This window comes from Typha latifolia, chromosome 5, assembly GCF_019914945.1.
Source record: "Typha latifolia isolate L0001 chromosome 5, TyphaL0001v2, whole genome shotgun sequence".
NCBI lineage: Eukaryota > Viridiplantae > Streptophyta > Magnoliopsida > Poales > Typhaceae > Typha > Typha latifolia.
The window spans coordinates 8,028,500-8,053,943 of record NC_133090.1 but is presented as its reverse complement, the minus strand read 5'-3'; the positions used below and the strand labels follow the sequence as shown (position 1 = coordinate 8,053,943).

Below are 25,444 nucleotides of genomic sequence, written 5' to 3'. Positions count from 1 at the left end.
TCCCTTGCAGCCCACTCCCTCCCTTAATCTCTTGCGCCGATGCTGCTGACCCACTTCTAGGGTTTCGAGCGCTCCTCTCCTCAGCGAACTCTATCTATCTTCCCTTCTTCGAATCGGAGAATGGATCCCTCTAGTCCTCCCGACCTCCCCCTGTTGGAGGATTTTGGGAAGAGTGGGCAACCTCACGAGCCAGAGCTGTGATATTTCTACACCTTATCGAGTATCGGTATCAGAATTCCGTTGTGATAAATGAGGAGCTCGGTAGTGAGTGAGATGGTGGAGGCCAAAGGAGAGGAGGAGTTCTATGAGTCGTTGGATCGGATCCTATCGTCCTTTTGCTCCTCCACCTTTGCCTTTAATGATGACATCGATCACCACCATACATAGGGTCTTCCTCTGCCTCGATCACCGCATAAATGGGTCTATGATGGTGCTGGTGGTGAATGTTGCCATGGTAGTAGATCCGACAGTAGTGACATCGATCTCATTTTAAAAATTATTTTGTTATTGTGTATAAGAATTATTTTTTTGTGAGTTCATTTTTTATTATTTTGTATTAGTTATTGTGTATGTCTATGTTATTTTGTATTTTGAAACAAAAATGATGTTATTTTGTTGTATAAACTATTAATCGGGTTAATCATGTCGGGTTGACGTGTTAACTCGACACGACCCTTTTATTAAACAGGTTACATGAATTGTGTCCTATTACTCGTTTAATAAATAGTTCGTGTTCATATCTATCGAATGCAACCCTTTTAATAATTGAATCTGTGTTCATGTTAAGGCAAAGTTAACCATACTCGAACCTGTTGACCTGATTGCCACCCCCTACTGCGTGGTAGTTGATTGGCATTAGTGTAAATTAGTCTAAGAATAAAGAAAGAAGTAATCCCATATAAGAGGAAACTGTGCCCCGGACAGAGAGATTTTGTGAACGGCCAGTTTGCGCACCGAGCTAGAGCTCCATTTCGAACGTTTCCTCGCAATCCTCTATGGCGACTCCTCTCTCTCTCGTTCGCCAACCTCTAATTCTAATCCCATCGAATCCCCTCCTCCCTCTCCTCTCCCGCCCATTTCAATCTCGTCTCCAATGGCTTTCCTCCTCTCCACTATCCTCCTCCCTCGCGATGCCTCTCCGTAGCGTGGCCACGGACGCGGCCCCAGTCGTCGTCGTCGATGACGAAAAGTACGGGAAGAAGCAAGTCGTCAGCCTCACCTCTCAGCTCTACGAGTACGTCTTGTCCAACGTTCGCGAGCCGCCGGTAACCATATCTTTTTGCTTGCTCTTTCTATACACCTTCGAATATAGATTCAGTGCTTATTTGTTGGAAAAGTTAGATCCTAAGAGAGCTCCGTGGAGAGACGTCAACCATGCGGGGGAGCCAAATGCAGGTATAAGTGCAGTTTGATTGGATATATTATTTGTGTTTTCTTAAGATTAGACTCCAACTTGGTGGGTGGGATTGGAAAATGTTTGATGTTGGGAGGAATCAAGATTGTCTTTTGAGGAACTTCTATTTGTTCTTCTTTGTTTTCTCTATACAAACTGACTAAAAGACTGCCCTTAAAAAGCTAGCTCTCGAATTTCAATATCATTGTTTTGAATCTTTTGATTATATTATGATGATTAAAGTAATTGTAGTAGTAGTAGTTTTGTTTCTTCTTCTAGGAACTTCCATTTTGCGCTCGGATATTATTGATTTATTTTGGATCAAGTCCTACTTTTCTATTTCTATGTTGAACCTGCGTTTCCCAAAGATGTTTAAATAGCACTGTTGGCCATGTTTAATCTAACAGATACTAGCAGGAGATAGTAAAAGGATTAGTCCTTGTCCTTTATAAATCTAAATGTTTGTGATTCCCATATGCTTTGCTCATTTCTTTCTAATCCAGTTATTGCAACATCAAGCCTGTTTGGGATGGGCTTGGTTTGTTTTGATTTTAGTCATATTTGTATCTGTCAGCTTCTAATCATGTTATTAGGGGCATTCCAGTAATTTGCTTTTTGTGGTTACGTTAAATAAGGAAGGTTACAATCTTTCATCCAAATAACAACTTGAGTGCTGCTGTACATTTTCAGTAAAATATGAGGCTTCATTTAGAACTAACAAAAAGGTAGGGTGGAGGGTTCAAATCCGAATATGCCCATAAGGTATTATGTGAAATAGTTCCCTTATTTCTACTTCTCTTACCTAAAATTTTGTCTCAGATGAGGTGTTATAAGATTGCAACACAAAGAAGAGAATTCTATAATTTTTATCTGAAAAAAGATGGATTTTACATTATATTCTAACATGTTTCTATTTGTCCCAAGATTCCTTGTAATATTAAACACTTGGTTTGTAATTAAACATTGTCTAACACTACCTCCCACATGTATGCTCATATTTTTTCTTTTGGTTTAAAAGATGAAACATAGGGGTTCTAACTGAACTGTATATATCATTCCTTCTGTTTGGGCTCAACATCCTTATTAAGGACAATGTGTGTTGAATTTTACAAAATATTTAATCACAAATTTGGTAATTTTCCAAATAGCCTGTTTTGCATTTAGCTTAAGCTATTGAAGAGTTATTATTTTAAAGTGGTTTTCCTACAGAAGGGACAATCCAAAAGTTCTATGGATGTCAGTTAAAAATTTATGCAAGAACTCTTTCATACTTTCATTCATGTCTCTTTATGGTTTTGGGCCTAAAATGAAAGTGCACTCCTGTAGTTTAGTTGTGATACTTCAACCACTTGGGTTGCTAATTAGTAAGCAAATGTCGATGGATATAAGAAAACTTTTAGAGGCACACATGCCTATATGATTGTAGTGGTTGAATCTTAATCCAAATGTTGAATAATGTGGGAGGCTGTTATAGCAGGCTTGGTCTTGACTTCTCAAGCAGATTGGTTGCTTCATGAATAATGTGGCTATGGTGGCTACATCAGCCCCTCTCAATTCCTCTTTTCTAAGCTAGTGGCGCAACCATAGGGAGGTATTTGGTTTTGAAGGAAGAAGTTGCAGAGATGTGTTGGGGTTTGAAGATAGGGAAAACAAAGAGAAGAAAATGGATATATAGTAGTGGGGTAATTTTCTCATGTTTGAAGGATTGATATCATACTATCAGTCTATCATCCATTACCAATCTGAAACAGGGACCAAGACTGGGTTTTCCCTTGGTTTCGAGCTTTCGGCCTAGTATGTATTGGCCATATCAATCATAGAGTCCAAATTTTGATTTCATTTATGCAGATTAGATGTAGGTCAAATCATAAGTTAGATTTTACCCAAGTCCAACTTGGGGCATCAATTATTGATGTTCCAAGAGCTTAGTTTCTTTTTCTCCTTTTACTACCTTTGCACTCACCTCTATTGGGGAGGTGACAACAACATTTTATTTACCGGATCCACCCGGAGTTCAATATTGTCTCATTATTTTTACTCTTTATATTGCTACTATCTTATGCTAATAATATAAATTTTCTTACTACTTTGCTAATTTTTGATTTTTTCTGAACTTTTAGGATTGTTTTACATTTTATATATGTTTTCAAAAATTTAAGTAAATAAAACTTAAAAGAATAGCTTGTGACTAAAACTACTAGTACAATAGTTGTTGCTATCTTGTTAGTTCATAATCTAGTTTTGATAGTCTCTTAAGTGGATTTGCAGACCATGAACCAATCAAGTGAAACAATGTAATGGTTAGATAGGAGGTAGGCAGTTGTGGCTGGCCTAGGTGGTGACTAGGGCTTTTACGACTTGAAGGTAGTCGAACAAGGAGGAAGGAGACGATCTTGTAAAAATAATTCAATAATCCAAGATGACTAACTAGGTGTACACCATATCTATTTATAAGTGGCTCTTTGACTTGACTAGACTTGGCAATAGATACGAACATGCTTAAATTTTATTGCCTAATATAAGCAAAAAATATTTAATTAAAACACTTAAATTGGGGCTCCTCACCGTTGGGCATTCGAACAATCTTGAGAGCATTCGAATGCCTAATTTAATATTTTTGGCTCTCTGATAAATTTGTTTGAATGGCCTTGAGGGCGTTCGAGTGCCTAATTAACCTTCTATTGTTAGGAATTTGTGTTCGAATGCCTGTAGGGGCCGTTTGAACACCTTATTACTTCTTTTGCTCTCGGGAATTGGCATTTGAACGCCCTCAAGACCGTTCGAACGCGCAATCCCGAAATTGATTCTTTTGACTGTTGGAACCTTTATTTCTTTCATAGGTAACTACTATCTAACCATTACAAACAATTTATTCGCTATGGAAGTATATATTGGATACTAGTTTTGTAACTTTCTATTAAAAATGTCTTACATTCTTGGTGATTTTGAGTGGATGAAATTTATGAGATTTTATTATCTGTTATCACAGAGAATTAATCCCACATAATAAACTTATTCTTTGGTGTTTAGTCGACTTTGGTAGGTGAAAACCATATATTGCCTTACAATCAATATGAACCTAATTGGAAATAATCTGTTTGCTTTGGAAGTAGGTATCTCCTGACCAGGCCCAACTACTAGCAATGCTTGTGCAGATTCTTGGTGCGCAAAGGTGCATTGAAGTTGGCATTTACACTGTATGTTTGAATTTTGATAAACTATTTCCTAATTAAGCTTATTTTGTGGCTCAAATAGATAAAGCATTAAATTTAATTGATATTCCTGCTTGCTTTGAATTACAGAATATAATTCCTCAAGCTCTTTATGCTAATTGCATAGATATTGCTGTAATGCTTATTCACTGTCGATGTATGTATTGATCATTCAAGTGCACACTTACTGAATCTGTGGAATTGGAATAAGAGCATTCTAAATTGGAACATGCTAAATTGTATTTAAACCTTCTATAGTTCTATGTGGCCTTCATGCTTATATCTTGGTATATTTTCATAATTTAGCAGAATTTTTGTTGATGTACTTGAACCAATCATGACAAATGCATGAACTGAGCACATGAGTACAGCCATACAGGAAGAAATAAAGAAATATTGGATTGGTTACTGAGTTACTGAGAAAGATATTTAAGTTTCTCATTGCCTGTTAACATTTTTGCCCAACATCATCTACAATATACTGTATGATACAGTCCATTAATTGGTTAGATATTGAAGAGATAGTACACATAGGTATTGGGAACTGGAATGATTAGCATTCTCTTTTTAGGTAAATAGTGCTGGTAAACTAACATTTTCTTTTAGTTATCCAAACTAATCTTTCTGGACCTTCTAGGGAAGTACTTGATCTTATTTTCTTATGTACATAGTATGCTTGAATAGACAATTGGGAATACAAGACACCATAAACTGAATTTAGCATATTTTGGCTTTAGAATGCATGTCAATTATGCAAGAATTTCTGGATGGGGGAAGCAGTTTATCCTTCAAAATATAGACTGTTAGCGTGATGTTTTCTTACTTGCAATTTCAACAAGAGACTAGTATATGTGATTCCACTCATGGTTTTTAAGATTATACTGACAGTTTAGTGCATCATAATGTTTATATTAAAGATTTACACTGTTGGATATCTCTTAGTGTTTGACAGATTTAGATTCATAGGTTAATAACAGTAATGCATGTAGAATTGTAAAAGTTCTGTTGTTCATGTTGGGCTTTAGGTTGACAATCATGATTCAACTTTATACTGCCTGCTTTTGGGATGTGTTCACAATAATGTTCTAATGTTTTGCTCATGCTAATGGTCTTGTTAGATTTTATTATTAGTATCACTAGTACTAGTATATAATTTCTTCTGAGAGGACAATATGTCCATTTTACCAGGGATACTCGTCATTAGCTGTTGCATTAGCGCTCCCTGAATCAGGTCATTTGGTTGCTTGTGAAAGAGATGCAAAATGTCTTGAAATTGCGAAGAAGTATTATGAACGTGCTGGTGTCTCCCACAAGGTTATAACTCACATCTTTCTGTTTGTGGACAACTAGTCATGAATTACTTTTATCTTGTTCACTTGTTTTATGCTTGATTCATAGATACTTTTCCCATAATTATAAATCAATGAAGGGTGGTTTGTAATGTCTCTTCTTATATTTTTTGATTTGAATACCGTTCAAGTCCAGTTTGCTATTATCCGACCACGTAGGTTAAGTTGAGTCAAGTTAGTTAGCTAGATATATTTATTATTTTTAAATTTAAATAAAGTGGATTATTCGTATGTGGATCTAATCTATTAGGACTTCACTTCTATTTATAGGAGTAGTCATGAGATGATTATTATCGTGGAATAATCAATATAGTTAAGTTATTTTTAATATTGTATTTATCATTTTACCGTAGCAGTTACATCATTCTTATCTTCGTAAGAGTAGATCGTAACCTTAGATCCACCTTTAAGCACCAAAATCCTAGCCACAATCCCCTCCACGTGCCATTCTACTGTACGGCCGTCCACCACCACTTTTGGCCATCCGTCACCCTTCAATGATTGCCGCAACCTCGTATATTTATTGATTTGTCCCGATCTGATCTACTTCCACTGTTTTATTTTTAACTTTTCATCCCAATCTTTAATTTACGTAAAACTAAAGCCATTAAAACTCCCAACTTCCGAAGCCACCATCTACATAGTTATCATAATTTTTTTACATTCTGATTGATCAAGATCTTGTTTGTAACACAATTTATGATTTTTCTTTCTTCTCTTTTTGGATGGCTAAGCACACATTGTTTCCCAAAGTATTTTCTAATGTTAGTGAATGTTGAATATTTTATAGTGAGGAAAATTTGACGTAACCTATGACAATCTATATTCTCTCCTGTGTAAGTTTATCTTTATTAAGTTCTCCTTTCTGTTTTCATGATGGTGTCATTCTCTAGAAATAATAAGGCTTGCCAAGATAAACTTTGTATTTACAAGTTTGATCTGAAATTATTCTCCTTCAAAAGTATGGGTAAAGTTGTGTATAAAGGGTTCTAAGTTCTGTCTGCATGAGTAATGCCATCCGATGGCCTGCCCGCATGTTATGTCAACACACAGTTCAGAATAACTTGCATGTCCGGTGTAGAATCAGGCTTGTTTGCATGATATTTGCCAAGGGTAGTTACCATAGCACCCAGCACTTAAACCATGCTATGTACATCTTGTCTTCCATGGATCTTACATTTGCTGTGTGACTTGTGCCGTGCTTTAATCTTCATTTCTGACTTAATATAGAGGTTTGGAAAATCAAATGTTGATGTTGATGATCTTCTTGTTACCAATTTTTAAGTGCTGATACTACATGAGGCTCTGTCGTCAACAGACATTAGCTTATACTTTATATGTTAACAAAGATTTACAAGAATGACACCAATTGGAAGATCTATTAATCTGATCTGATTTCTTCTATAGTGAGGAGAAAAGATATTGTGATATCTTCTGTTTGTTAGTAGCCTTGACTCATGACATATAGATTAAATCATTGTCTTATTTAGTGTTTTAGATGTATCATGCTCCTTAATTAAGTAGAGGAAAGTTATTTGAAAAAAAAATCATGTAGAGAAATGAATATAAGTTATTAGAGTCATCTTAACTGTTCTAAATATAGGTTTTCAGAGCTAGAAATAAGGCCAAATTACGTGGTTCACAATGCTATTCAAGATATTGTAATGCAGTTGTCCCTATAATGGATAACTCATGCTCCCGCTTGCTCCCTAATCCAACCACTCCTGGAGGCTTATGTTGTGTTAGTGCCTTACCAACATTGGTTTAGTGGTCTTGATTATCATGCCTCGATTTGGGAACATAATGGCCACAAATCTCTACGGTAAAATTTGGAAAAGCACAAAATTGCAAGCGATGATCAAATCTTAAAATAAGTTTGATACAATGGAAATGTGCTTAATCCACTACCGCCAAGACTGACTCTGCATGGTCAATCCTCAGTGTGTTAGTCTTATGATCTGATCATTTAATAATTGGTCAGATATATTGTGTAGCTTAAACCTGAGATGGTTCCATAGAAAGATTGACCTTTTTCATGTGGCCAGTGTTTGATTTGATGTCATTCACCTAGATATTGGTGCCAAGTTCCTGTTAAAGGTAATTTATTTATATTTTATAGAAGATTGCTTTAATCTACAGGGCTAGGTGGTTAATAGATAAAGCTATAAATTGATGCCCTTTATGATCACAGAAGGAAAATAATCTCTTGCAAGTTCCTTCAGAAATGGAAATGGTCTAGATGGAGGAAAATTAATCAACTTCAGTCTTTTACACAGCGATTTCTTTTTATTTATAAGGAATAAAAGATCATTTACTAACCCCATTACTTTAGAAGTGCTCTATCTGATAGTTAGCAAATTGGTAGTTTTACCTGTTAATTGCAATAATCTGGAGTACTGTTTCTAACTTTCTAACTAAAATGTGGAATTGAAGGTATAGTTACTGCCATTTTTCTTTCCTGTGTTTTCAACAATGTTTGTGACTTTCTTGGGACTATTTCTTACTAATAATTATCACTTAGGTTGATGTAAAACTGGGTTTAGCAGCAGATTCTCTAAGAGCATTACTTTTTAATGGTGAAGCTTGCAGGTATACTTATGAAAACCTTGTCTTTTAACTGATAATATGAGCACCACATATATAATTCCTAACTATCTAGGTTTTCTTCCTTCTACGTTAATAATCTGAAATAAGCTATCTTGTGTCATATTTGGTTACTTTTGGAAAGTGGACATAGGCTCTATCTTGTTTTAATGTCTTTTTGTGCATAGAAATATTCAGTTATAAGTCTTGATATTGATTAAACATGTTAATTAACACTAGTGGAAACTCTGATTACAGTTTACACTTCCTAAATCTTAAGCATGTGCTTTGCATTTTCCATCTAATTAATCAGGCTTCCAGTCTTTGAAACTTCTGTCTTCTTAAGATCCTTAAAATTGCTACCAGAAGTTCCAATGTTCATTGAAACAAGGATAATTAGAGTTTCTCTATTATATAAGAAAGATTCTGTAGGTTTTACAAATTTAATTAAGATTACACATTGTAACAGTTGCTTGGCATGATACAGAATAACAAAGGAGATAAAACTCCAGTGCCTTACAAAAGAATAATCTCAAAAGTTTTTTGGTGATCGCTGAACAGCAGTTTTTAAGTTTTGGTGCTGAGGTTAAATTTATGAAAGAGTGGATTTGATAAACAATGTTTTGATCCTTTTGAAAGGATAGTGTTGGTGGTGAATATCCTGCTAGCTGCAATTTGCATGAAACCTGATTTTGAGTGAATATGAAAAAAAAAAATTATTTGGAAGAAATTAACTGCAGTATAGGCTTTCAGATGGTTATGAAGAAGTACGATAAAGTTGAGGATTCTATTATCATCCAAAGGGTAGAGATGTGAAATTTCTGAAGTTTCAAGTTAAAGCTGAAAAAGAAATAATGAGAGCAGAAGTCTCAACTCGCAAAATACACCATATTTTGACTTTTTCATTGGACATATTGTTAAAGGTTTCAAGTTAAAGCTGAACAAGAAGAAAAATAAGGAGAATAGAAGTCACAAAAACACACCATGTTTTTTTTTTGGTTAGACATATTATGTTTTTGCTTTTTGCTTTTAATTTTTCTGTTTAGTGATTTTTAAGATTATAGCATCATTATAATTGTTGTATATAATTTATTTGACTCCAGTAAGCTGCATTCATCCAAAAGCGTCAAATTTATATTTGAAGCTCACCATTAATGTAAATTAATTTTGTTGAGTTCTCAACAACTTAGTATACAATTTAATTTCTTCCTTTCCGAAGAAGATATCAAGCATGCAAACAATAAAAGTAGGATAACTAATGAGGTGTCTAGCAAATGTAAGATAGGCATGTGATGTAGCATTGAGGCTTTCCTAATGACCATAATTTCCTAGGTGATGCAGTTCCTTCTTGTTGAGTTTATCGGTTGCACTGTATCTTATATATTTTATTTCCGAAAAACTGGGTCACCTTAAAGATTTTAAAACATCCAAACCTCCAAATACACGTGTCAGTAATAGGATTTCACAAGGCACATAGCAGCACAAGTTCATACCATAAATAAACTTAACCATAAGAGTCCGGATACAAGTTCCACAGGCCACAACAAGCCTTCAAGATACACATCCAAAATACAACGTCAATCATAACACCCTCGTAGGGGCTCAATACAACTAATAGACATACTGAAATAAAAAGACAGCTACTCCTCGCTACCTGCACCCGCGTCCCCTAGCTCTGAAATGATGCTACCAAGAGGCGGTGAGCACACAGCCCAGCGAGTAGAATCCATACAATCTATAACAATGAAATCACAAGTGTATATCCAATACATGCCTACAGTTGCTAGCAATAACAATATGCTTGTTTAAATGACCTACCATGAGTTACTAAATCCATGCAATCAATAAGGACTACACATCACTATCCTGAAATATGCCAGTTCCTAAACGTATCATGATAAGTCCACACAGATATCATGCTTGATACAATCTTTTATTCGTACAAATCTCAATCATAGTGTTTACATGTTATGCATAGCAATAAAAGAGTAGTTAGTCATCTCATGCTCACCAAGGCATTAATCATGTTTTATCATAGCTCATCGAGCCATTCACCACACGGGATAGATACTCTCAAGAAAATCGTCCATCACATAACCATCCATCATCTTATACATTGAGGGGATATATACAGTTATACACATCTAGCGGTAATGTCACCTACACATGCATGGCGACACTGCATGTGATCGATTGTTTGTGGCCATCAAACTAAGAACCCCGATCGTAAGCTCATATCTCACTCTCTCTAAATCATCACCGCCCTCGGCGGGAGAAATCGAGAGCCCTTGTCTCATCAACGGACGCTCTAACCCTGCATCGTCGGGTACCGCTAGAGGTATATCCCTGCCTCACAATCATGTTCTTTTATCATCATAATCTAGTTCTGACTATGCGGTATAATTACCTGAATGCCACACAGGCTCTCGACCTTAGGTGTAGGCCGCTAATAGTATAGTCATATAAGATACACTCTACCCTTAATCCTGGGCTGAGTGAGTAGGGCACTGCCTAGTCAGAACCCGACTACTAATGATAGGTGAAAGTGGTGCAATGTCTGTCAGTGTATAAGTCATGTCATAGTCATCATGATCATTACATTCTATATATACAACAGATATTTATGCAAGAGTATCATACAAGATACATGTAGAGCATCGTTACACTAATGCATATGCTAACATTCTCGTAATATCACGATGAATAAATTATCAATAACTGCACATGTCAAGATATATCATGGTACAACAGATGCATGCATTAATACTGACATTTTCTACAGTGTCATGGAAGGTATAATAACTGTAACTGCATTATTCTAGACTTGTACAAACTCTACTCGCCTAAGGGGTCTCCACAGTACACTAAATCTCCTCAGCTAGCCGGTTTACGCAAGTAAAGCCATACGTAAAATTAGTGAACTAATAGAATTAATTATCTTATTAGAGAATTTATGTTTAGGCGTATACATGAGGCAAAAGTTCCCTAGGGTGAATTCTATGTCATCCTAAAATTCACACTAAGTGATAATAATTTGTCCTCAGGAGAGTGGTTAGGCTAATAAATCAGGTGGAAATAGATAAACGAGAATATTGGGTCCAAATGACCTCAAATGGGCTAGGCTGAGGGTATTAGGTTAGGTTCAAGCCTAACCCAATAGGCAAGAGGGGCCTTGGTGGGCTAAGGTGAGTTAGGGGCCCAACCACAGCCCACCAAGGTTAGATTAGTGGGCTGCAGTCTGCAGCCCACCCAACATTTGGGTTAGTGGGCTGCGGTCTGATCGCAGCCCACTAGGGGGTTGGGTTAGTGGGCTGCGGCCTGCAGCCCACCCCGAGCCTAGATTGGTGAGCTGCGGCCTACAACCCACCTCGAATCCGGGTTGGTGGGCTGCAGCCTGCAGCCCACCAACACCTATCTCCCCTCTATCTCCTTCGAGGGAGGGAGACAGAGGGGGAGAGGGAAAGCCCACGCGGCCGCGGTGCCGGTGGCGCAGCCTCGAAGCCGGTAGCACAACCACGAGGCCGGCGACGCAGCCATGAGGCCGACGGGTAAGTAAAGGGAAGGAAAAGAAAGAGGGGAGGAGGGCTTGGCGGGGTCCCTCCTCCCTTCATTAAGGGCCCGAAGCTTAGAGAGGGTATCTTTCCTCCCACCGGAGCCCTCGGATCGGCAGCTAGACGCGGAGTCGTTGGCCGCCGCGGACTCCGACGACGGCGAGGAGGGAGGTTATCTACTGAAATGAATGGCGAGGGTAGGAGGGCTTACCGAGGGGGTTGTAAGGTAGGCTCGTCGGCTACGGGGCTTCGTTGGCTCCGGCGTCGGCAACCTGCAAGAGAGGGGAGGGAGAGAGATAGCGAGGTGGAGCGATGGTGTGATGGGAGGGGGAGAAGGGGATTAATGGAGGTGGGGAGGGTGGCGTGCATGGCAAGGGAAGAGGAAGAAGAAGAAAGAAGAAGGATGGGGGGGGGTTGGGATGGCAGGCTCTGTTGTGACGCACGCGCTCGCGTCAGGGTTTTTTTTTTTTTTTTATAATTTTCGGGTGTTACAGATTTACTAGCGCATATCAATTAGTCAAAATTGTGCAAATTTTCTCCCTAGTCTCTGTGGAGTCCTATAATGAAGCCTAGAAGGTTATTTATTGGTTAGGCTCACTTGCTACTAGGCAAAATTTAAGGTGGCCTTATGAAACCATCATATTACTCTTCTTACCTCACTTTTCTGTTTACTTGCCTTAAATATAATTCTTTAAAAAACAATTTAAATGTTTTTCAATTAAGTGCTGGGTAGTATGCTCCATGCCGCCTAGCACATACCGCGATGATAAGGTTCCAACAAAGCTTGGCAGGCTGAGATTACAGAGAAATGCCAGGTTTTGATGCATCTATCTGTTGCTATAGTAGTATGTCATTGCATTAATCTGCACATAGGCAACACTTAAGACCTTTCTTCCATGTCCATATTTGATTTTCATCTTGACCTTTGTTTCAATGAATGCATAAATAAGATCCAGATATAAAAACTTGAATTTCAGAATAATTCGTGATTCTATTATTACTGAAGTTTTAAAGGCAAAAAAAAGTTAAAAACTTTCTCCCAACTAGCTGGCATTGGAGCAAAGGTCATCTCAATTGAGTTTGGGTATGAGCTCATCTCTTTACTGTAGTTGCATCCTCTTTCTATCAATTCTATTCACGAGGAATCCAGGCATCAAGTTCTTTTTAAATGTGATTGAAAATCTCATACTTCTTAAGTGGTCTTGTATTACAATCCTTTTCTCCCTCTTAGATTAGTGATCATGAAGTATTTATTGGCCAGGACATACTTTGCAATTTTTGAAAGCTTACTCAAGTAACTAAGGTGCCACTTGATCGTGCCTTTCTTAGAGGGTGAAGATCCTGGCAATTTTTCATCCAGGATGTTGGAAAATAAAAAATAGAATTAATTAAAGTGGAATTGAGGAAGGTTTTGTAAGATTTAGCTTTATTTTATTTCCGTATTTGGGACCCAATGATTTAGCACGGTACTATACTTTGATAGTACAGAGAGTAGCCATGTAAGGTCCCTAGGATAGGGCGGGGAAATGCACATTGAATTGATTCCATTAGGAACACCCCTCTAAATTGTCCTGTGGCCACATGACAGGGTCGGATACTTCTAGATGGTTGCACAATCAACATACCCACTTTTAGAGGTCATGTAAATAGAGTGAGAAGATGAACAAAGTTTCTGATTTTCCATATTTTTAAGGTTAATTGCTCTTTAACCGCTTAAATATAGAAGATTTTCATTTCACACCTTGACCTTTTTGTCTCTATCGGCATACCCCTGCTGTCACGACTCAAAATAGGAATCATGACCGGCCATACATCTCAATATGCTTGAGATGCACGAAGCTTTATTAATACTCTCTACGTGTACGATGGCAAAATAAATAAACAAAATGAGAATGTGCTTTATTAAATTGTATAACTAATTACAATAAAGATAAAGCAATGTTACAGTTTTTGAGTCTCTAAACTAAATAAATAAAACTTCTAATCTAAAGCATAAAATCTAAAAGAGCGAAAAGGTAAATAGGTGAATCCTAAGCGGAGGTGGAGTCCGGGTACATCTCGCTCAGTCGCCCCTGACTATTACCTGAAATAGATAAACAAATACAAAAACAAAAGAACCCATGAGCCAACAACTATAGCTCAGTGAGTGGAATCCACTCACTAACCAAATAATTTTTGATCATATTAATGCTAAATAAATTAAACTAAAAGCAACAATATCCATGACGATACGCAATAGGCATACTCTCTAAATAATAACAATAATAACAATGGAGAGATGTCACAATTTGTAACCTTGTACAGTTTCAATATATTAATATCTTTTCAATATTTATGCTGTCATATGTCTCAATGGGTCTAAACCCTGTGGATCCACATCAACTAGAAGTTACCTCGAGATGACGCTCGGGACTTTTCTTCATAGCTGATCCGGTTAGGGTCATCAAAGGGTATCACCCTGTGATCAACACACTCTGTCTTTTCCTCTAACCGTTGAGAGAAGTTAGAGTCACCTAGGAAATTTTCTCATTCATCCTAGGACTGTTCCCTAACCTCGTCAGAGTCACCTAAGAAAATAACCGCAGTGATCTAATTTAGGACTTTCCCTTAGACTCCCAGATAAACTTGAGTCACCATAGAAAATCGCAAGCGATTTATACCGGGACTGTTCTCTAAGTCGTACTAATACTAGTTTCATTTTTTTTTTCACAAATTTCAATATTTGCACGAAATATGGTGATGCACTGCATATAATAATTAAATGCACACAGAAAATATAACAATTAAATTTTCGCATTTACGGATGAAATAAATAGTTTTGCACACAGATATTGCAACAATTTAATTTTTTACACGTAAGGGTGAAATAATTAAATTGCACAGAAAATTTACATGGTCTGACTAAGATACAAAATACAATAAAATAAACATGTGAGTGAACCCACCCACCTGAGTCTAGGTAAGACAACCGAAATCTCAAATCTCTAGCTCACGTACTAAAAATCACCACCTTAAATAATAAATAATAATTAAAATTTTAATTTGAATAATAACAATATTTCTAAGATTTAAAAAAAAAAATCTAAAAGAAAAACTAAAATGGGTTTAACCCACCCATTGGATTGGGCTGGGCTGCTGTTGGCCCGGCCCAATCCAAAAAGAAACCAATTAAATCGGGTTGGGCCGAGGCCTAGCCAAATTAATTGAATTGGGCTCGGGCTAACTTGCAGCCCACCAAATAAGTGGTTCGGTTCGGGTCGGGTTTGTGGATCCGAAATCCAAACCCGAACCGAACCCGACTTAAAAAGAAAAAGGGGTTGGCTCGGGTTTAACCCGAGCCCAGCCAACCCCTTTCTTCCTTCTCGCAACCGACGCGAGAAGAGGACTGAGGGAGATGGTGACCGCCAGCGACCCCTCACCGACGACCCATTCTCGACCACTTTCAACCTCTCCTCTCTCTCTCTCTCTCTCTCTCTCTCTCTCTCTCTCTCTCTTCATCGTCCTCACAAGGTGGAGGAAAACTCACCACCGACGGCTGACGCCGAGGTCGGCGTCGATTGGAGCCACGAGGGCTCCCAAGAAAACATCACCGACACTGGCTTGGAGCACGAAGCCTCCGGTGATGATGCGATTGCGACCCGTAGCCGCCGATCGGCCTGATTTGCCGACGAGGCCGAATTCCTCGAATTAGGTATTTCTAATCTATCTCTTTAAATTTAAATTAAACTAGAGGGATGAGAGAGGGCTCACCGGGGAGGAGTGTGGTGGTCCTAATTTCCTCCGGCGATGTTCCGGCGATCCGATTCCACAGCAACAACTCCGACGGTGAGAGCAAATAAGAAAACGAAGGAGGGGAAGGAGGCTGGGGGGGGTTTGAGGAGAGAGAGAGAGGATTAGGGTTTAATTTATAGATTAGAATGGAAAACTAGACCTAATCCAATCCGGATTAGGCGCGATTTCTCTCCGCGCCTAGTCGTGTGCCGGAGAGGGAGAGGGGAGGGGCTGCACGTGCACCCTCCTCTCTCAACCCCACATTTTTTTTTTCTAGTTCCAACACCTGCAACTATTGAAACCTGTCAAAATGGATCATCCCTTCATCTCTTGTTAGGAATTAGGAATTAGGATTCTATTAGAAAATTTTTACACGTACTTGTCATTTGTCCAAAATTAAGCTTTGTAAGGACATAATTGCCCTTATTGAAAGAGAAGAAAGGATATTATTATTTTACTCATGGATTGCTGTACCTATTGGCACGACTGATATGGGTTGATACATATCGTGGTAGTGAATTATCGGCACAGATATGGAAGGAGTATCTATCTTGATATTCCCTCATGATTACTTATGTCGACAAGTGCCACTAGGAATTAAGTATCTCTTATTTGAAACAAATATTATTTTGAGATTTTTTTTTATCTCTTTTGATACCTTTTAGCATTGCGGTGTTTGATCTATATAGTTTATATTTTAAATTCTGGAAATTGAAAGTTTTCTTTTTTACTTTCCCAAAATTATTTACCCTAACTTAGAAGATCCCAAAAAACTTAGGAAAATGATGAGATTAGAATCTAATTGCATATGTTATACTAATAGCTAATGTTGAAGGACTTTATATTAGCCCTTTAGTCTATTTTAAAGTCATAGAAAAGTTTTTAAATTGTTTTCTTGATATGTCAAGACTATTTAGTATGCCAACAACACAGTGACTTGGCATGGCACATGCTAGTGCTGCATACCGTGTTGACCCAAGGTTAGCTAGCATGCCCCATGCATTTTGCATGGCAATCCTCAATTTTACTGAAATACCCTTTTCTCATCTCTATCTTTCTCGTTCATTCGCACTGGTTCCTCTACCTCTACTGACCCTTTCACCGGCTTGCACAACCCCTCACCCATTGTTTCTCATCCTCTTCCCCCTACCTTCCTCCTCCGTCTCATTTCTTCTGCATCCTCTTCCCTCTCATATTCCACCAATTGAACTCAATACCCACCTAATCATGAAATCTGCTCGTCCTTCTTCTTGCTCTCCTTCTCTTCTTTTTATATTTCCCAACCCCCCCAAACCTTGACCTAGAAATCAGGAACTTCCCCAATCTATGGAAGTTGGCGTAGTAGCTGAGATCTACTAGGTTTGGACCAGAAACCTTGAACTGAGCTTGCTAGGATCCTCCAAATCGTTGATGAGTAGGCAAGTAGCCCTTTTGTCACCATGGCCAGTTGTGAGGAAAGCACTAGCATCCCATCATTTGATTTATTTCTTCTGACTCACAGCAGTAGCTGAATCAACAAAGGTGGCTTGACTCTAGTGGTTCAGAACTTCAGATGTAGTTCAAACTGGCAAAAGTATATCTAGGTAGAACAAGCATACAATTTGGATATTTGTTGATGAAATGACAAATGGATATTATAATTTCTAAGCTTTCACTATGTTTAGTCCCTAATACTATGAAACAAGAGGAGTTGCATGAGTTTCAAGATGCTACACTCATGTCTTAATGACATGTCACAATAATAAATGTATTTAAACAGTGACACAAACTTATCATATGTCTACTTAGAGTTTTTCATGCAAATGTACATCTATAAGTTTTTCTTTTCTCATCTTTGACTTTAACCACCTGACTAACTAGTATTTTTTTATCTACTAGTTATGATTTTGCATTTGTTGATGCTGAGAAGCGATTATACGAGGAATATTTTGAACTGCTACTACCGCTAGTAAGTTCATTTTCTCCTATTCTGTGCAGAGATAACCATAGATTATGGATCTAATTTGTCGATGCCATATTTTCTTTCGGTTAATGTATATACTCCTATGCTGTGCCTGAGGGATAATATACCCTAACCATGTATTTATACTTATTCTCAATGTGAATACAGTAGAGTTCTTCCATTCGTCACATGGTATCAGAGCGATTACTAGGTTACCATCTTTAACCTTCTTCGTGAACTCGTAGTCGATCAATCTCTTCGGTCGACGGATCACACTCATCGACGCTGCCTCGCCGTCGTGAGCTTCATCCCCTTCAACGCCTTACCACTGTCGACTGTCATGAGCTTCATTTCCTTCGACGACTCGCTGCCATTGATTGTTGTGAGCTTGAGTGGCAGCATAAGGTCTCCATCGGTGCCATCGTCGACTTCATAGACAGCTCCAAGGTCTCCATCGACACTGCTGACAAATCTGTCGACTCTGACCCCTTTCCGTTGACTCCGCCTAGAACACCTAAACCTCCAAATACACATATATACCACGTGAGTAAATCCTCCCATGCGGTGCATCACGTGACCTGTTAGTAACATATTTTTACGAGGCACATAGAAATATAGGATCATACCATAAATTGATCCTAAGCAAAATATAAGTCTGAATATAAATTCCATAGGCCACAACAAGCCTTCAAAGATACACGTCCAAAATACAACTCAAATCATAATACTCTCGTAGAGGCTCAATACAACTAATAGAAATATAAGTAACTCTAAATGACGTAAAGGCAGCTACTCCTCGCTACCGCCATCTGCTTCTCTTAACTCTAAAATGATACCACCAAGAGGTGGTGAGCACACGACCCAGCAAATAGAATCTATATAATCTATAACAATGTAATTACAAGTGCATATTCTAATGCATGCCCATAATTGGTAACAATAGAATAAGCATATCCAATTGACTTATAATGACTTAATCAATGCAAAAGATAGAGACTACACGGTACTGTCCTTGAATATGCCAACTCCTAATTAGATCAAGATAAGCTTACACAAGTATACAGTTTGATACAAATCTCTTATTCATGCACAATTCCAATCATAGCACTCACATGTTATGCTTAGAATAAAAAACGGTAGTTTTCCTTATATTCACGCAAGTCAAGGAGGGTTAGATATCACATGCTCACCAAGCTTTTAATCATGATTTATCATCGTATGCTCATCGAGCTATTTACCACATAATTCAGATATTCTCCAAGAGTTATCCATCACGTAACCACCCATCATCTCATATATCGAAGAGAGATATATACATGTCTAGTAGTAATGTCACCCAAATATGCATGGCGACGTTGCATGTGACTGGTTATTTGTGGCCATCAGACTATGGACTTCAGTCGTAGACCCATATCTCACTATCTCTAAATCATCGCAGTCCTCAGCGAAGTAGTCAAGAGCCCTCAACTCATCAGTGGACGCCATGACCCTACGTCGTCGGGTATCGCTAGAGATATATTCTCGCCTCACAATATGTTCTTACTATCATCATAATCTAGTTTTAACAATGTAGTATAATTACCTAAATGCCACTCAGACTAATGACCTCAGGTATAAGCCGCTAACAGTATAAGTAATATACGATACACTTTACCCTTAACCCCGGGCTGAGCAAATAGAAGGCATTGCCTAGTCAGAACCCAACTAGCTAATGATAGGTGAAAGTGGTGTAGTGTTTGTTAATATGTAAGTCATGTTATAATCATCATGGTCATTATATTCTATATTCATTACAAATGTTTATGCAAGAGTGTCTCATACCAGGATATATATTATAGTTACACTAATGCATGTGCTAACATTATCATATTATAACATCAGGAAGAGTATACTATCAACAATTGCACATACCAAGATACATAATAGTTACACTAAATGCATGCGCTAACATTATCATTCTTATAACATCATGAAGAGTATACTATCAACAACTGCACATACCAGGATACATAATAGTTATACTAAATGCATACGCTAACATTATCATTTTTATAACATCATGAAGAGTATACTATCAACAACTGCATTGTTCTAGACTAATATAAAGTCTACTCGCCTGGGGATCTCCACAGTACTCTAATTCTCTTTAACTAGTCGGCTCCTCCGGGATCTCAAAATCTTCCTCACGGAGTATCGAGGCGAACAATTCACTTAATATCATTTAAGGGAGATTATCTAGGGTATAACCCAAATCCTATTCAATTACATGAGTAAAGGGCTTCCTAAGGTTGAGTTCCATATCATCCTAAAATCTACACTATTTAGGTAATAAGAATTTATCCTTAGGGAGGCGATTAAACTAATTAATAAAGTGGAAGTAGGGAAATGAGGTTTATCGGGCTAAAAACACCACCCACGGGCCTAGACCGGCTTTAGGCCAGCCGAGCTTACCACAGGTGCCCAAGAGATGTGCTAAATTGGGCTCGGGCCCAATCCAACAGGGCAAGGGTTTCGTGGGCTGCGGTCCAGCCCACAGTCCACACCAAAATGGCCTTGGTGGGCTGCAGTCCAACCGCAGCCCACAAGGATTTTGGTTTTGGTGGGCTGCAATAGGGTTTTACTTAAACCACCCCCCCCCCCCCCCACACACACACCTCATCATCTCCTTCCAAGGGAAGGAGACTGAGGAGGGAGGCACGGCCACACCGAGGTTATTGGTGCCGGCAGTGCAGCCATGAGGCCAGGGGGAGAATGTGACAACGCTCATTACCCGATGGTGGGTGGCGGCCGGAAAGAGGTAAGAAAAGAAAAAGAGGATGGGGACTCGAGCTCGATGGCGGCAGGGGCGTAGCCCGCACTGTAGCAGTTTGAGGACCATCCTCCTCGCCTACGGGGGAGCTGGAGGCGACGATGTGCACTCTATGGCCGGCGGCCATGGAGGTCCCTCCCTCCCCCTTCACTAAGAGGCTCGAAGCCCACCGAGAATGTATCCACTTCTCCCACGCCAGAGTTCTTAGACCGGACGGGTAGACGTGAAGTCGCCGGCCAACGGGAACTCCGACGAAGGCGAGGTGGGGGGAGATAACTACCTTAAATAATTAAGAGGTTTAAGGGCTTACCAAGGAGGTCTAGGACTTGGATCTGCAAGGCTCAGCTCCGGGTCCGAGGCTTTGTCGGCTCCGGTGTCGGCAGCACGAGAGAAGGAGAAGGAGAAAGAGAGATGGTGGGGTGGAGGAGGAAGTAGGGGAGGGGTGGTAGTGGTAGCGTGCACGAAAGAAGAAGGAAAAGAAAGAGAAAGGATGGGGGGTAGGTCTGGGAATGCACGCGCTTAGCGCATGCGGGGAATTTTTTTTTCTTAAAATCTGGGTGTTACAACTATCCCCAACAATAAGAAATTTTGCCCTTGAAATTATGCACCTGAGTTGATAAATAAATTGGGATAAGTAGACTAAATCTCCTCCTCGGGCTCCCATGTAGCTTCCTCTACACTATGGTGCCGCTAAAGAACCTTGACTAAAGGTATGACTCTCCTTTGAAGTGTCTTTACACACTTGTTAATGATCCGCACTGGTTGCTCCTCATAGGAGAAGTCCTTCGGCTGGATAGGTTCCTCTCAAAACATGTGATGGGTTATACAGATACTTCTTCAATACTGACACATGGAATACGTTATGAATCTGAGATAGTTTTGAAGGCAAATCCACCCGGTAAGCAACCGGTCCTATCCGTTCTAAGATCTCATAAGGGACTATATATCGAGGGCTCAACTTGCCTTTCCTTCCAAATCGAACTACCCCTTTCCACGGGGAGATCTTGAGGAAAACCTTATCCCTGATCTGAAATTTTAAATCTCGTCGTCAACGGTCAGCATAGCTCTTCTATCGACTTTGGGCAGCCCACAAATGCTCTCACACCTTTCGCACCTTATCCACGGTCTTCTGAATCAGCTCTGAGCTCTCTATCTTTCGCTCTCCCATTTCGTCTCAATTGATATGTGTTCGACATTTTTGTCCATATAAAGTTTCATAGGGGGCATCCCAATGCTAGAGTGATGACCATTGTTGTAGGCAAACTCAACCAGTGGAAGGTGTCGATCCCAACCGAGTCCGAAGTCTGCAACTGAGGCACATAACATGTCCTCTAAAGTTTGGATCATCCCTCCTGACTGACCGTCGGTTTGAGGATGATAGGCGGTGCTGAATTGCAGTTTAGTACCCAGTAATTTAGCAAAATGTTGCCACAGTCTAGAGGTGAACTTGGGGTCTCAGTTGGAAGTTATAGAAACTAGTGCTCTATGGTGGGCAAAGATCTCATCTCGGAATAAATTGGCTCGATGATCCATAGAATCAGTGGTACTAACTGGAAGGAAGTGAGCTGACTTGGTCAATCGATCTACGATTACCCATATAGAATCCTTTTTCTTTAAAGTCTTTGACAAGCCCACCACAAAGTCCATAGTGATATGCTCCCACTTCCACTCAAGAATGGGCAAGGGTCTAAGTGTCCCAGCAGGCCTTTGATGTTCAATCTTGACCTGTTGACAAATCAAGCATCGAGATACAAATTCCGCAATGCTCTTCTTCAATCCCGGCCACCAAAAGGATCTACGAACATCATAATACATCTTCGTCTCCCCAAGGTGTACACTGTAAGAGGTCTGATGAGCTTCTTTCAAAATCTCCCAATGGAGTTCGCCTACATCCGGTACATAGAATTTATCTCCAAACTTCAGGGTTCCCATTTTATCAAGGCAAAAACCCTTTTTACCTAAGCCTTGAACTTTCTAGAAGACCTGTAGTAAATGTGGGTCCTCTACCTATGCAACTCTGATCCTCTCCGCTAGCGTCGGCCTTACAATTAATTGAGCAAGCAGTCTAGCACCCATATCTTTAGCTATAATATGCATATCCATGTTCTGCAAATATCTTAAGATGCTCTGCTGCTGTGTAATCAAACTAGCCAAATTTTCCGTTGACTTCCTAGTCAAGGCGTCAGCTACCACATTTGTCTTCCCAGGGTGGTAGTTAATAGTGCAGTCATAATCATTCACCAGCTCAAGCTACCTGCGTTGTCTTATGTTCAACTCCCTCTGAGTAAATAAGTACTTCAAACTCTTGTGGTCAGTGAAAATCTCACGCTTCTCCCCGTAGAGATAATGTCTCCAAATTTTCAAAGCGAACACTACCGTTGCTAGCTCTAAGTCGTAAGTTCGGGTAGTTTCACTCATGGTTCTTGAGCTGTTGGGATGCATAAGCGACAACTCTGCCCTCTTGCATTAGAACACAACCCAGACTCGAGTGTGAAGCATCACAGTAGACCTGGTAGCCCCTCCATTATGAGGAACTATAAGGATGGGTGCAAAAATATAAGTCTCCTCTTCAACTCTTGGAAGCTCTCCTCACAATCACTTCTGGGTCAGCCTAGTAAGAGAACTGAAATTTTTTGAAAACCCTTCCACAAAACGCCGATAATAACCAGCCAAACTAAGGAAACTATGGACCTTTGAGACGGTACTCGGTTGCCTCCAATTGAGAACGACAGTGATCTTGGACTGATCAACTCGAATGCCCTCTCCTGAGACCACATACCCAAGAAACACCACTTCCTTCATCCAAAATTCACACTTGGAGAACTTAGCAAATAATTTTTCTCTCCTTAGTGTCTGTAGTACTAATCGAAGGTGCTCTTCATGCTCCTGCTCTAAGACTGCATAAATCAAGATATCATCAATAAATACCACTACGAACCGATCCAAGAAAGGGTGAAAGACTCAGTTCATCAAGTCCATGAAGATAGCCGGTGCATTGGTCAAGCCAAGAGGCATGACCAGGAACTCATACAACCCGTACCGAGTACGGAAAACGGTTTTTGGGACATCCGCTTTCCTAATCCTCAATTGATGATACCCAAATCTCAGATTAATCATAGAGAAAACTCGCGCCCCACACAATTGATCAAAAATGTCCTTAATGCGAGGTAAGGGGTATTTGTTCTTCATGGTCAGCTGGATCAATTGTCGATAATCAATACAAAGGCGAAGGGTACCATCCTTCTTTTTCACAAGCAGGACTAGAGCGCCTCAAGGGGATGAGCTAGGCCGGATGAGTCCCCTATTTAGCAAGTCATCAATCTGCTCTCTAAGTTCTTCCATTTTTTTCGGAGTCATACGGTAAGGTGCCTAGGAGACCGGTCCTGCTCCCGGAACCAGGTCAATGGTAAACTCAACTCCCCTTTCTGGAGGAAACTTATGAATGTCCTATGAAAAAACATCCGAAAACTATGGGAGAATATTTGGTAAATATTTTTCTTCGGATACGCGGACTGTTTTCTACAATAAATCCAAATCTGAAGGAATCGTTCCGTAGCCCATCATTGGTATCAAAGCCTATCTTTTGGTACCGCAGACCTTATCAACCTAACCTAATATTCTTTTTTTAATTACAGTGATATGCTTACCACGTAAACTTGAGTTTAGATAAACCTAATCTTGCGATTCAAACATATCATACCAATGAAAGAATTGGTTCATATCACTTAACCAATCGTGAAAAGCATTAGGGTCTAGTCTACTATCAAAGCTAGGTGCCTCAATATTTACTTTCCTCATTATATCATCCTCTCGATCATAATGATCATTTTGTCCTCATATAGGGACATCAGTATCCCTATCATGCATAACGCTATGAGGTGCAGGGTCAGCATATCATTGTGGAGGTATTATCAGATTCGGACATGGGTGTCTATCTATCTCCTTTACATGTGGCTTGTCATCATACCAAGTCCTATGTGGATCATCTGTAACTCTATTCCCTTGGCAAACAGGGTCCATGGGACTCATTGGTGTCATGCTCATCATAATGTGGTTGATTAACTTGGATAGTAGGATCATCCTTAAGCACTGGAGCATCATGATGTTTTTGGGTCTACCCTAAAGATAGCTCTTTATGTTCTTTAACCTCATGCTCTAAATCAATAACCCGCTGAATTAAATCATGCAACAGTTTCTCTCTCGAATAATCGGCCATATCACTCCAATAAAGTTGTCGAAAATAGGTGCTCATGCAATCCTAACCTAAGCTCTGATACCAAAGATGATGTAAGACAACCCAGGAGTCAAATTTAATGCATATGAATCAAATGCACACAAAAATAAACATGCAATGAAACCAAGGTTTCCAGTTTCGGCCAAAACTGATCGTGATCTTGGCCGAATCGGCCGATCCCGACCGAAACAGGTGGGAACGGGTCGGATCCGACCCGGGGGACATCAATAATTGATGCCCCCCTAACCACCTGCCTCTCTTTCTTCCTTTTTTTTTTCTCTCTTTTCTGTATTTCTTTCTCTCTTTTTTCTCTCTTTCTCACCGGTTTCTTTCTCACTAGCGACCAAATAGATCTCCAACGATATTCTCTGACGAAGATCCGACGACCTCAACCTTCGGCGATCTCGAGTGAGTTTTTTTTTCAATTTCTAATTCCCCTATTTTTGGTTTTTTTTTTCACTGCGCACCTACTGCTTTTGTGGTGAAGCAGCAGCAGTTATGGTGAAGCAGCAGCAACTGCTGCTGCTGAGGACTTGAGAGGCTGAGAGAAGCAGAGGGGTGGAAATTGGAAGCTAGAAAGAAGTTAAGAAAAAAAATAGA

At 39.4% G+C, this 25,444-nt stretch overlaps 1 protein-coding gene across 5 annotated transcripts in view; it reads left to right on the top strand.

The window, feature by feature from the left end:
* The first annotated feature begins 881 nt into the window (after positions 1-881).
* LOC140788128 (uncharacterized) overlaps positions 882-25,444 on the top strand; it is a 29,909-nt gene continuing 5,346 nt past the window's right edge. For 2 of the 5 annotated variants that reach the window (XR_012108969.1, XR_012108968.1), the window contains exons 1-7: positions 882-1,265; positions 1,342-1,395; positions 4,507-4,590; positions 5,794-5,919; positions 8,476-8,543; positions 17,738-17,807; positions 25,185-25,252. Coding sequence is in view for 3 of the 5 variants with exons in the window: in XM_073137257.1 (XP_072993358.1) it covers positions 996-1,265; positions 1,342-1,395; positions 4,507-4,590; positions 5,794-5,919; positions 8,476-8,543; positions 17,738-17,807 (672 nt within the window). In the remaining 2 variants the exon portion in view is untranslated. The remainder of the gene's footprint in view (positions 1,266-1,341; positions 1,396-4,506; positions 4,591-5,793; positions 5,920-8,475; positions 8,544-17,737; positions 17,808-25,184; positions 25,253-25,444) is intronic. The other 3 variants (XM_073137256.1, XM_073137255.1, XM_073137257.1) reach the window with 2 other exon arrangements.